Below are 14,304 nucleotides of genomic sequence, written 5' to 3' on the forward strand. Positions count from 1 at the left end.
TCAATTCAAAACAAAACCTAATTTACATATTAGAGATCATAATGATGAACATTCATCACAAAATATCATCACAAAATATCATACAGTATTTTACACTCAGAAATGTTCTCTCTCACACACACACACACACACACACACACACCAAAAGTGACTGTGGCTGATTATTTCCCTTCAGCCCTGGAATTCTGTTCTGCGGGTGTTCTGCAGTATGGCCACCTCCAAAGTCCTTTCCACTCAGAAACAGGAAGTAGGGACAAACTGAGTAGGATGAAGTTCAGAAAGCCCCACCACCTTCCTTCTGCTCCTTGCTTCATCTACCTCTTCTTATCTGTGACTGGACAAAGAAGTGGAACGTCAACATCCTGATCCATTTCTACAGCAGATGTGTAGTTATCAACTGCAGATGAGACTTAAAAAGGTCCTATATTATGAAGATGTTCACTTTTCTTCTGCAAACATCCATTTGAGTCTGTTGATTAAAATGGTCACTTAATTTACTAAAGTTTTCAAAGACAAACATACACAATGCAGCTGGAAAATATTCACAGCGCATCACTTTTTCCACATTTTGTGGTGTTTAATAGAAGGTTTAATATCAGATCAGGACCCGTAACAGGGTTTCAATCTCAGATCAGGAAGCGTAAAATGGGGTTTAATATCAGATCTGGACCTGTAACAGGGTTTCATCACAGATCACGACCCGCAAACAGGGAGTTTCATCTCAGATGAGGACCCATAACAGGGGGTTTCATCTCAGATCAGGACCCATAACAGGGGTTTTAATCTCAGATCAGGACCCGTAACAGGGGGTTTCATCTCAGATCAAGATCCATAACAAGGGGTTTAATCTCAGATCAAGATCCGAAACAGGGGGGTTAAATCTCAGATCAAGATCCGTAACAGGGTTTCATCTCAGATCAGGACCAATAACGGGATTTAATCTCAGATCAAGATCCATAACAGGGGGTTTCATCTCAGATCAGGACCCGTAACAGGGAGTTTCATCTCAGATCAGGACCCGTAACAGGGGGTTTCATCTCAGATAAGGACCCGTAACAGGGGATTTAATCTCAGATCAAGATCCATAACAAGGGGTTTAATCTCAGATCAAGATCCGAAACAGGGGGGTTAAATCTCAGATCAAGATCCGTAACAGGGGGTTTAATCTTACATCAGGACCCGTAACAGGGGGGGTTAATATCAGATCAGGGACCATAACAGGGGGTTTAATCTCAGATCAGGACCCGTAACATGGGGTTTCATCTCAGATCAGGGCCATTAAAAGGGGGTTTAATCTCAGATAAATATCTCAGGAGCTGGTCTGCTGTGTGGACCGTAATGTACTGGTTTATTGTAAATTTGAAACCTCCTCACCAGTTTCCAGCGTAGGATTCTGATCCACTCGTCAGCTTCTGCCCCAGACTTGCACACAGATAGAATGTACGTTCAGGAAAGACCAGACTGAGAGACAGAAAGTGTTCATCAGAGGTGGTTTAATGTTATTCATATCCCTGTGTGCTGTGTATGATTGTCGTGTTGTTTAGACATGTCGTAAATTATGAGCAGGGAGCTGATTAGTGCCTGGTATTGGCGGAATAAAGAACGGATTGCAGAATGAACGCCGAACAGGAACAAATATATTTGCTGCAGTATAAAAACACATAACGGAAAACAAAGTGTATGGGCGTTGGTTCAGAGTGAACAAGGATCACTGATCCTGGTCTGATTCTGCTGAGATGCACCTGCGCTGCGGGGCACTGGAAAGTTGTAAAACTCAGCAGCAGGAAAAGCTGGTTCTGCTTCACATCAACTTCCTCTTTATCAGTAGAGCGGATTCACAGCTGAGGGCTCATACACTTTCTGTCTCTCTGTGTATGTGTCTTGCTCATTTGCTCACCAGAAACAGTTTATTCTCTCCCGGCTGTAGTCGAACTGGACAGCAGAACATGCAGTCAAGTCCAGGGTTCTAATTGGTTCCATAAACTGAGACAGACAGATGCTGTAAATCATTCAGGAAATTAAAATGCATTTTTGGATTCAGCAGAGGGATTCAGCATGAACATACACTTCCTCACCATTTTATCCTTAAAGTACTTGAGCTGGTTCCTGCTGAGTGTGAACCAGCGCTGCTTCCAGCTCTGAGGAGATCAGACAACTATGTTACTCCACTGTGACCTTTAACCCATAGCCTCTGACCTTTTGAGGCTTCTGTTCAGCTCACCTTAATGATGGAACCTTGTTTCACCAGGTATCCCTCTTTAGTGCCCAACTGTGGAAAAAAAATGAATGAGGCAAATGACTGTAGGAATATGTGTGTGTGTGTGTGTGTGTGTGTGTGTGTGTGTGTATATACATACAGCAGTAGCGACGGGTGTGAGGTCAGAGTGCTGGCGGCCAGACTGAATGGCTGTGTGCACACACACTGACTCGTAAATTGGCGGTTCCTCTACCCAACGTGGATATGGGAACTTCAGAACAATCAGGTGCCCTGAAGATGGAGAGCAGTGTGTGTTTGTGTGTGTATATAATACATTTTATATACAATACTGTGCAAATTTTTAATTTCTTTTATTAAAAAAACATGTTAAACCCAGTTTATCAGGTGTGGACCAAGGCCTGTCATCGTAGATGGGCCTTCAGGTTTCTGGCTCTCTGATGGCAAAGGGAAGCTAGTGGGCCAATGGCACTGCCATTGTGCATCTCCATCCAAGAAAATATCTCTTCAAGTCAATCTGTAGTGTCTGAACTGAGGAACAGCAATCAATAGGCAGATAGATCTGTATATCATCCGCAAAACAATGTTTGTATTTCCTGAAATTGATCCTAGTGGCAGTTAATATTTAAAAAAAGAATGGGGCCTAAAATAGAACCCTGAGGCACACCACAGCTAAGAGGTTATTCTGTCAAGGAATACTGTGCTGTGGTGACATTTACCTTAATGGAACAATGGAGTTGAGATGTGACTGTATTTGCTTGTGAAGATTTTTAAAATGGTCCGACGGGTCATTCAGGGGGAAACATTTCTGTTTTATTGCCATCTGTTTCATAGCAACAGGCAGCATAGTAAATAGATCAGGCCGAAATGATAATCGAAATGATGATAAAGTTCAAGCCCTTAAAAACACATGCACTTTTAAATTAGATTTTATTTTTATTTAATTATCTTGTTTTAATTTCAGTGATTTACCTTTCTTCTAGAATTGTACTTCAAATAAAGACTTTATGTAACCAGATTGATATGTAATAATTTACAAGTCAATATTGCCAATATGCACAATATGAATTTGGTGCACCTAACTTTGTGATGGCGCACCCAAGAAAAAAATAGTTAGGCGCAGCCAGTACAAACCAGTACAAAAAGTTAGTCCAAAGCCCTGCCTTAGATATGGGCCAAAAGATGGATAAAACTCTGAGGTCAAGGTTCCGCGTTTTAATGAAACTGTATGTTAATGGCGCAGGCTTGTCTGTGGCTGGAACACAAAAAGACACCACTGATGAATTTATCAGGTCAATAATAGAGGCCGAGGCTGTTCAAGTTTGAGCAGTAAGTGGGCCACAAATGCATATTTATCCTAGTTGGGGAGGAGAGGCAGCAGTTACAGCAGGATCAGGGGCATCTACAGAGGGAGCAGAGATGTAGATAATAAAGACGGTGAAAGCTCAGTGCCAGTGCTAATGATCATCACTGTCACATACACTGCTTGTCCACAAAAAAAAGGCCCCACCTGGATTAAGGGGTGCATTTCAGCCGACCCCCAATGGCCCCGTCTTCAACAGAAGGTGAACAAAGTAAAGGAGCCCTGTAAATAATGTATGTGAGTTTTGTGAGGGACCTGTCTCACTGCCCGCAGCGGTTGGTTGGCGATGTGGCACATGAAATCCTGCAGGCTGGGAAAGCTGCTGAATCCGAACGCGTAGCGTCCACTGCAGCGCTTCACGTGAAATGCTTCACCGAGTCTTTGGCCCTGTGGAACACAGGAGCGTTCTCAGTTCGGACGGTTCCACCAGCAACCACAGCGCCGTCCAGAGAGGAAGCAGTGAAAAGTGGCAGCGCGTTGCCAATTTAAACAATGCAAGAGAGAAGTGAAGGAGGAACTACAGAACCAGAACCCATTACCGATCACCCGAAAACATGTCAACCATGAAATATATACAATTAACATTTAATCCATGTATTTATTATGCATTGCAAAGATTTCGGGTGGTAGTACCTAGTGGGTAACACACTCGCCTATGAACCAGAAGACCCAGGTTCAAATCCCACTTACTACCATTGTGTCCCTGAGCAAGACACTTAACCCTAAGTTGCTCCAGGGAGACTGTCCCTGTAAATACTGATTGTAAGTTGCTCTGGATAAGGGCGTCTGATAAATGCTGTAAATGTAAATATTTCCCAGTCTAACAGTGATAATATGGCAATATTATTGGCTGAACTATTGAAAAAAGAGAAGTGGAGATGACAAGGGCTTCTTTTGAGTCAATGGGGAAAAAATCAAAGGATGTGTCTGCTCCACTTCTAGAAAGCATGCAAATATTCATAAAAGGTCTACAGGTATTCACCAAGGAATTTTGTACATTTCTCAAGGCAAAACTGTGCCACCTGCTTCGGGGTAGGTGGGTTGGGGTTCTCAACTGGACTGAGCTCTTAGTCTTCACTAGTCCTCATTCCCTTTACACCTTCATTCCAGTGTCAGATCTCACATATTTGGGGAGAGCATCTCTAGGTCTAGTCAGAAACTAATGGTGGAACACTTCAGTTTTAGGTAGGAGAAAGAACTGGAACATTCAGCCTGAGGGATTGTGCTAAGTAAACCTGACTGGTTCAACCTGGAAGGCATGGCCGTGGTGGGTCTGTGTGTGTTGGTGGGTGGGTGGACGTGATCAGATCTGAACTGAGAGTGACAGAGAGGAGGACTGACCTGACGGACGACAGAGCGAAGCAGTTGGCTTCATGTTGACTGGTCCTGAGCAGGAAACTCCCATCACATCCATTAGACAGGAGAAGAGCTTCAGCAGCATGGCGAGATAAACCATAGTGATACCAGCTACAGACAAAACACACACAACACATACACACACCTACTGTACTTCATCCATGTATACTGAACACATACCTACTGTACTTTATACATGTATACTGAACACACACATATACACACACCTACTGTACTTCATCCATGTATACTGAACACACACATATACACACACCTACTGTACTTCATCCATGTATACTGAACACACACATACACACACCTACTGTACTTTATACATTTATACCGAACACACATACACACACACCTACTGTACTTTGTACATGTATACTGAACACACACACACTGTACTTCATACATGTATACTGAATACACACATACACACACCTACTGTACTTTTTACATGTATACTGAATACACACCTACTGTACTTTATACATGTATACTGAACACACACACCTTCTGTACTTTTTATATGTATACTGAAACACATACACACACACCTACTGAACTTTATATATTTATATTGGGGGAGAAAAAGTATTTAATTTCCTGCTGATTATGTAAGTTTGCCCGTGAACAAACAAATGACACGTCTGTCATTTCAGTTCAGTTAACATTGAGAGACAGAACAATAACAAATAAATCCATAAATTAATTACTTTTTCATGAATGAAATAAGTATTTGATCTGCTATCAATCAGCAAGATTTCTGTGTCCCAGTTGTATTTTATACAGGTAAAGAGGTGACATTGATCGCTTCTCAACTTGTTACCTGTATAAAAAACTCTGCACCATGGTCAAGACCAAACAGCTCTCCAAGAATGTCAGGGACAAAATTGTGGACCTACACAAGGCTGGACCTACCCAAGACTATAAAACCATCACCAAGCAGCTGGGTGAGAAGGTGACAACAGTTGGTGTGATTATTCACAAATGGAATAACCATGAAATAACTGCCAATCTCCCTCAGTCTCCTTCAACAACGTTGGAGTAACAATAGACAACCAACTCTCCTTCTCGCCTCACATCAACAATCTTTCCCGTTCATGTAGATTCCTTCTCTACAATATCAGACGAATCCGCCCTTATCTGTCAACACAGGCCACCCAGATCCTGGTTCAGTCCTTAATAATCTCACGACTGGACTACTGCAACTCCCTTCTAGCTGGTCTACCTATGTACCATCCGACCTCTACAACTCATACAAAATGCAGCAGCACGACTGATCTTCAACCTTCCTAATTCTCCCACACCACCCCTCTGCTACGTTCCCTCCACTGGCTCCCAGTAGCTGCACGCATCAGGTTCAAAATACTGATGCTGGCCTACAAAGCCAAACATGGAGTAGCACCATCCTACCTCACAGCCCTTATTACACCTCACACTGCACCTCGTATACTCCGAGCCTCCAGTACTGCTCGCCTGGTCCCTCCATCTCTGAAGATAAAAGGAAGACGCTCATTTAGACTCTTCTCCGTCTTGGCTCCTCGGTGGTTGAATGAACTTCCAGTCAGAACAGCTCAGTCACTGAGCACTTTCAAACGGCATCTTAACACCTTCCTCTTTAGAGAATATTTAGATGAACTTGTCACATTCTTATTGTCTGACTTACGTATAGAAACTAGAACAGAGTGAATAAAAAGATTGTATTCATAGTTGGAAGTCCTAGAGCCCTGAACCAGAACTGACCACTTCATCTATGGTTACATGGAAGCACATTGTAAGTCACTCTGGATCAGATGGTCTGCCAAATGGCACAAATGTAAATGATACCTGACAGAGTCCAGCTCGTCCGTGACACCCTCGGTGGAGTGCGTGGAACCGCAGCTGCTCATCCTCCGCCGCCGCCCCTCCTGTCTAGCTGAGCCGAGAGTGAGACACAGTGAGAGGGAAACAGAGAATAGACCAGGAAGTGCGACCTATAGTCCTCAGACTATGCAAATGTGGTCAAGAGAGAATGAACACACGCACACACACTGGATTTCTTATAATCGCATCATTATTTTACCCCAAGCCCAGAATTAATTTTTTTGTTTACTGATTAAAGTGTGGATATGAAATATTAAAATATAAAATTTAAACATTAGTGCCCCTTTAGGGCAGCGGTGGCCTAGAGATTAAGCAAGCGGCCCCGTAATCAGAAGGTTGCCGATTCGAATCCCGACCCGCCAATGTGACACTGAGGTCCCCTTGATGCTCCCCGGGCGCCTGTCATGGTGCCCACTGCTCACCAAGGGTGATGGTTGTGCTGTTCTGCAGTGTTTCACACTGCAGTGACAATCACGTCACTTTCACTTTTCAAAATAAATTGCATTGATCAACAATGCTGGAAAGATGATTAATAAAGTGGAATTAAAAAAAAAGAAATAAATGTCTAGTCCTATGCTCCATTCACATAGCCTGCATCAAAATAGTAATTTTGCACAAATTTACCAATAATTCCTAGCATCACAAAATAAAAATGAAAGGATTTCTCATCCAAACTGATAAATACTGTATTCTGTATCAATTTACCTCTGACAAAAGCAATAAACCTCATTTATTGTGCATTTTGGTTTTAAAATAAAGAAGAAAGACACAAGTGAAGCATAAAAAAAGAGTCCAGTTTAATTTCCAGTCCTGTGATCAGGATGCATAATTTCAGTCATCATCTAGTCACATGACCAGTCAATACTGAGCAGAACCCTGGACCACATCCACACAGGACCTGCAGCCGTCCAAAGCTTCTTCTCCGTAACACTATGAGAGACACCGTGAAGCAGCAACATCAGCGCAAAATAAAATCCGAATTCCATGCTGAAGATCTGCCATCACCATGAACCCAGGCCCTACCTGGAGACCAGCCCAGCGTGTGTGGGCACTCCAACTTCACCTCAAAGCATAAAGAACTTTATATAAATGTGACAATTCATGATCATCATGTGGTAGGGCTGTCAGGAGAGGACGTTGTGGTGGTCTGGGGGGCGGTCAGTAGTGCTGCTGGGATCTGCATTCACACTCAGTGTCTGCGGTGCCGGAGTGTCTGTCCATTGACCGACGTGGGTCCAGTACTCCTTAGACACGAGTCTGTCCATAAGCCCTGCCCTCACGGTGTCTGGAGGACAGATGGTGTTATGGAAGGCATGGTATGAAACCCTGAAAGAGAGAAACAGCTCAGTCTTTCCTATGATTTTTTTTTTTTGTGCCGTTTGTGTGTGTTCTGTGTACAATGGCAAGAAAAAGTATGTGAACCCTTTTCATGGTTTTCTGCATTAATGCACAAAATACACAAAACAAAATTATATACCTAAAATAATGCATTCCAACCAGATCTCAACCCTGGAAATAAAAGTCCAGATTGCCTTTTTATTGTCCCTGATCATTGTATCCCTGAGGGACAGGTGAGAGTGTTGCCTGCAGAGCTGCTACCGCCCAGGACGAATCTTGTCCCATTCGTCCCGGCAGAACTGCTTTAGCTCTGTCATTCTTTGGAATGTGTCCCGTGTCTCTTCCAGTCTGTCCATTTCATCTGTATTGTGTATTTGTTTTCGGAAGCCATTCTTGTACATTAAGCTGTTTTGCACATTTTTTATTTCTATTTCTATTATATTTTAAACTTTGTCATTACGTGGACATTAAGTGGACCGAAGGAGGAATTCTCATTTCTACTGTACAGTCACGGAAAAAAATAAACCAGTCTCTAATTTCAAAGGCAGGTTTAAACAGCGAACAATCCAAAAAAATACATTTATAAATTCAATTTGATACCTTTGTAAAACGGTGTTTGTTTTTTTTGTCATCACAGAGGTCAGACATTTCTTGTAGTTGCCACAAGGTGGGATTTTGTCATTTTCAATGTACTGGCTCATCCGTCTCATCTGACCACATCATTTTCAGCCAGTCCTCCTCTGAACCATTTAGATGTTCGGTGGTGACCCTGTACATGTGCTTTCTTGAGCTGGAGGACCTTGCAGTCCTTGTATTACCAACTGTTTTGCTGGTGAATGGGGTCCCAGCTGCCTTGAGATCATTGTCAAGTTCCTCCAAATTAGTTCTGGCCTGGTTCTCATTTTCACCGTTCTCATTTTCATTGAAACTCCACGAGGCGAGATCTTGCGTGGAGCTCCAGACTGAGGGATATTGGCAGTTACTTTGTGGTTCTTCTTCTATTTTTGCATAATCACATTGACTTGTCACCTTCTCACCCAGCTGCTTGCCGATGGTCTTGTAGCCCATTCCAGCCGTGTGTAGGTCCACAATCTTGTCCCTGACATCAGGGGTAAGCTCTTTGACCATGGTGCAAAGTTCAGAATCTGGATAGATTGGTTGGTTCTATGAACCAGTGTCTTTTATACAGGTACAGGTAAGTTGAGAAGCGCTCAATGTCACCTCTTTGCCTGGGACACAGAAATCTTGCTCATTGATAAAAATACTTATTTCATTCATGAAAATGCTAACTCATTTATAACCATTTTGAAATGTATGTTTCTGAATATTTTTTGTTATTAGAACAATAATAAAAAATATCCAGTTCAAAAATACCCATATCAATGTGCAAATACACCTACCATTGAAATTATAGACCGATCACTTATTTCTTAGTTCACAAACTTTTCAAATAATTTTTAAATGTTTATATTCACAATTGTGAACTGCGTTTTATGTCATCTGATCGACCGGACGGGAGTTACAGGATATAAAAATGCGATGAAATGAGAGGAAATAACGTCTCGTTTTAGTCAACAGAAATTACGAGTATAGTTTTTATCTTGTAAACATATTTTGTCTCGTTTTATTTGTCAACAATAATACGTGATATAGTTTGCTGTAGTTATCGTCACATGACCAGCATTTTACGTCTCATCTTCATCTCGTCAAAACGGTCCGTTGACAAAGTAAATATTTCACCATAAATGACGTTGACTAAGAGCAGCGTCCAGAAGGCTTAGTGAGGCGATGAAGAATCCTAGGGATTCAGCTAATGACGTATGGCACATGCTAACACAACTGTTGGTGAATCTAAGACACGTCCTCCCATGAACTCCATTCTTGTCTAGAGTTGTACAACTTAAGGGAACGTTTGGTTGAGGTTGTTGCTGCCGAAGGACCAGGGTTCAGGTTTACATGTATTAATAAAAAATCATTATTTGGTGTTATTAGTTGAAACAGACTGTGTTTTTTTTATTGTTGTGATCTGATCTTCCTCTATGACCAATTTCAGCAGAATTCCACAGAACTCCGAAGGGTTCACATACTGTATGTGTGTCCATACCTGGGAAGCAGCGCCAGCACCGTGGTCAGAACGCACACGCAGTAGTAGAGCGGCTGGGACATGGCGTGTGTCTCGACGCCCAGCGGGTCGGTGGGCGAATTGCAGGTGACACACAGCACGCTGAAGAGCAGCGAGAAGCCGTAATAAAACGCGGCGCTGCCCAGCAGCACGGCACCGTGCAGCCACGTCTGCGCGCGCAGGAAAAGGAAGAACGGTCATGTGTGGGACAGACTGACAGACAACGGGCCCCCGGTGAGTTCTGACTGGCTCACCAGTGTTCGGCTCTCGATGACCTGGTGCAATGCAACAGGATGATGAGGAGGGCGGAGCTATTGATGGGCGATCCAAACGAAAAGATGCTGACGTCAGAGCCGGCGAACGCCTGATAAACGCACAAACACGCGAAGATCAGGGACCAGAATGCACCGGTGTGTCCAGCCCCGCCAGAAATAGACGGTTACTCACAAGGTACGGGACGAAGAAACAGACCAGGCTCTGGTAGAAGGAGTCCAGCAGCGTCAACCAGAAGGTGGTGCGGCAGTAGGCCTGTTGTACACACGCACACACACCGGTACAGAGCGGTCGCCATTTACTCAAAGCGAGTTCAAAAGAGTCACGTCACACCTCGGAATTCTGTCCAGATGCGTAGAGCTGTGGCACGCCGAGTAGGGCGTCGGCCGAGACGTCCTTGTCCAAGATGCCGTAGAGGAGGGGTGGGGCTGAGGTGAAGAGCAGGTTAAAGAAGATCAGGGCCCAGGAGTTGGTCATTACGCTGCCTGAAAATCCGCAGAAGAACTGGTACCAGAACAACAGGTTCACGTACATCTGGGGATGAGGGGATGAGAGAAAGAGAGAGAGAGCGAGAGAGAGAGAGATCATGGTTGACGTTCTGTCAGGTAAAATGGGTGCAGATTCTGTCTGGCCGGCCGTGGCTGAAGATGAAGTGTGACACGCTCACCACGTTCTTGTAGAAGAAGTAGAGGATCATGTTGGCCAGACGGGTGTAGCACCAGTGGCCGTGAACCAACAGCAGCTTCCGCAGGTGTTTGAACCTGGAGACGGCAAAATCGCTGGACATCACAGCCTGAGAGAGAAACCACGACAAAACTTGTCCAATCAGAATCCACAAGGAATAGTCCAAGAAGTGTAAGTGTGTGTGTGTGTGTGTGTGTGTGTACCTGCATGCCTTCCTGTCCTGAGATACCGATGCCCACGTCTGCCACCTGGATCATGCTGACATCATTTGCTCCATCACCTGGGAGACACAAACTCTTTTAATGAAGCATTTACACGAAGCGTTCTCCAACAAAACCACAGTCCACACACACTGACCTACGGCCAGGGTCGTGACCCCGAGTGTGTCCCGGACGAGTCGTACCACCTGGCTCTTCTGCAGGGGGGTAGAGCGGCAGCAGATGACCGAACGGCAGTGCTGGGTGAGCTGCAGAAACGCCCCCTGAAGCTCCGCCCCCAGAGCCCAGTCCAGCGTCCGCCCATCAATCACCAGGGTGAATCCGGACACGCCCCCTCCACCCACAGACGCGGCCTGCGACTCCTCCCACCGGTGGATTTCTTCAGAGAGCCGAGAGAACAGCGCCTCACACGCATCCTACACAGACAGAAAAATACTTCATCTCCTTATCCCTTCCTTCCCACTTTCCTCAGGTCAGAGGTCATCACCTTGCTCTCGCAGTTGGCAGTCAGAAGCTGGTCTGAGGGGCGGAGCAGGCGGCATGCGTAGGCGATGTTCACCGCGGTTTCCTGTTTGTCTCCGGTCAGCACCCACATTCGGATCCCCGCCCTCTGCAGGGCCTCAATGGTCTCTGGGACGTCGTCCTGCAGCCGGTCAACTATGCCGGTCGCTCCTGAGTGAAAGGAGGGGAGGAGTCGTGAAAACATCCTCCTCCGCACACGCATCTTTAAGGGTGGAGCAGTCACCTAGCAGCGTTAGGTTGGTCTCTAGCCTCTGGGCGGAGTCCAAAAGAAGCTCCTCCCTATTCTCAATGCTGGTTTCAGCAAGAACATGCTTCTTAAGCCACGCCTCATACTCCGCCTCCTCCAGAACCTATGAAACGGAAGACAGCTCAATGACCAGAGAGTGTGTGTGTTTGTGTGTTTGTGTGTGTGTGTTCTATTACTGATTCGTTACCCTCTTGGCTACACACAGCGTCCGCAGCCCCTCCCTGGCGTAGTCGTCCAGGTGCCTCTGCGTCTGTTCTCTGATGAAGGCCTGGTGCTCTTCCTCCTCATCGGCAGCTGACAGCACAGATACACACCACATTTACATTTACAGCATTTACTAGACGTCCTTATCCAGAGCGAATTACAATCAGTAGTTACAGGGACAGTCCCCCCCTGGAGACACTCAGGGTTAAGTGTCTTGCTCAGGGACACGATGGTAGTAAGTGGGGTTTGAACCCGGGTCTTCTGGTTCATAGGCGAGTGTGTTACCCGCTAGGCTACCACATAAGTCCCTGTGGGAGTTTGTAAAGAGTGTCACGCTGACGAACTCACACTCACCCGCGTCGTCTCGGCTCAGCTCCATGACGACGCTGTCGGCGCCCTTGGTGAAGACGACCACCCGTCCGGTGACGGGGTGTCGGACCACCACGGACATGCGCTTGCGGTCGGAGTGGAACGGCAGCAAGTGAAGGAGCGGCACGGTGAGAGGGGCGGAGCCTGGCAGCGCCACCACCAGATGCTCCGCCGAGCGCGCCTGCAGGGTGTAGCCGTACGCCCGCGCCGCCTGGACCAGCGCCGCCTCGTCCGGGCTCTCCGACTCGTAAAACAGCTCTTCGCCGCAATCGTCATCGTCGCATTCCTCCCAAAGCCCCGCCCCCTCGGCCGACGGTGCCGGAAATGACGAGGGGGCGGGGCTTTGGGCGGGAGCCGGTGTGTCGGGGTGCAGGCTGGAAGGGGCATGTGGGAAATGCGGGAGGCTGAACTTCTGCAGCAGCAGCTTCATGTCCTCGAGAGAACGCTGGGGAGTCCGCGGGACAGGAACCTGAGACACACACACACACACACGTCATCAATGCGCCACACACACGTTCGAAGAGGCGGACTGAAGTGGGGCTACCACATGCTGGGACTTGGTGGGGGACGACACGACCACAGTGTTGCACACGGCCAGGGCCAGGAAAAAGTCCAGGATGTAGGAGAGTTCGGCGGCGGCGGCGCCCTCAGGCCGCGGCAGCTCCTGCAGCTTCAGCTGCAGCAGAGGGTCCGGGGCCACCATGCACTCCTGCACGCGCCAGACGAAGAGAAGGGCTGCGTTTGAAATGTTTTCGGCGTGCGTTTAAGGCGGCCCGTCACCCACCATGGTCCGGCTGAAGGCGCCGTGCGCGTGCGCGGGCTCCTGCGACGCCGTGTCCGACTGCGAGGCGAGCGTGTGCAGAGAGACGGAGCTGCGGTTGCAGCTGAGGGATCGGCAGCTCAGGGACTTCCTGCTGCAGCGAGAGCGGAGCGTGTGCGGCCGGGAGTGTGTGTCCTGCTCCTCATACTGCTCCAGCCATTGCGCTGCGCGTAAAAGGCAGTGATCGGCATTACATACACATCGCCATGACAACACAATCCCACAATCAACCATCTGTAAAGCGTTATGACCGTTGTCGTGGTGAGGGTACTCCACTCCGGCGATGGTGCATCGTCGGAACAGCATGCAGTTCTCGGTCAGCGTTCCAGTTTTGTCGGAGAACAAATACTGGATCTGGCCGAGGTCCTCGGTGATGTTCAGGGCCCTGCACTGCACCCCCGAAGCGGTCTGCTCACTGTACAGATCCACGTCGCTCTGGATGAAGTAGATCTGGCCCAGCTTTACAATCTCAATAGACACGTAGAGGGAGATCGGGATCAACACCTGCACCAGAGGAGACACATCAGAAATGTTCAGCAAACAGGGCTGAAAGGGGCATGGATCAAGTAGCTGTGTGTGTGTGTGTGTGTGTGTGTGTGTGTGTTACCTGCAGTACGATAATCATCGTCCAGAACATGTAGAATCCAGCCAGCAGGGGAGGGGGGTCACCAGGAATTAAAAAGAAGGGGTTCTTAAACTGTTAG

The 14,304-nt window shown here is 46.6% G+C and overlaps 1 protein-coding gene and 1 pseudogene across 1 annotated transcript; both read right to left on the minus strand.

Moving 5' to 3' along the window:
• Positions 1 to 111: 111 nt before the first annotated feature.
• Positions 112 to 7,134, minus strand: LOC114774892 (dual adapter for phosphotyrosine and 3-phosphotyrosine and 3-phosphoinositide-like; annotated as a pseudogene).
• Positions 7,135 to 7,576: 442 nt separating this feature from the next.
• LOC114792260 (probable phospholipid-transporting ATPase VD) lies at positions 7,577 to 14,297 on the minus strand (the record flags this gene model as incomplete). Its single annotated transcript, XM_028983228.1, is given in 17 exon segments — positions 7,577 to 8,129; positions 10,246 to 10,433; positions 10,518 to 10,547; positions 10,550 to 10,627; positions 10,711 to 10,791; positions 10,870 to 11,070; positions 11,204 to 11,329; positions 11,424 to 11,500; positions 11,578 to 11,854; positions 11,926 to 12,110; positions 12,184 to 12,310; positions 12,395 to 12,501; positions 12,760 to 13,249; positions 13,325 to 13,489; positions 13,565 to 13,764; positions 13,852 to 14,104; positions 14,208 to 14,297. Coding segments are annotated over 17 exon segments (2,877 nt in total), but the record flags the coding sequence as incomplete, so codon positions are not given.
• Between the last annotated feature and the right edge of the window lie 7 nt (positions 14,298 to 14,304).

The sequence above is a fragment of the Denticeps clupeoides genome, chromosome 1 (genome assembly GCF_900700375.1).
Source record: "Denticeps clupeoides chromosome 1, fDenClu1.1, whole genome shotgun sequence".
In the NCBI taxonomy this organism is placed as follows: domain Eukaryota; kingdom Metazoa; phylum Chordata; class Actinopteri; order Clupeiformes; family Denticipitidae; genus Denticeps; species Denticeps clupeoides.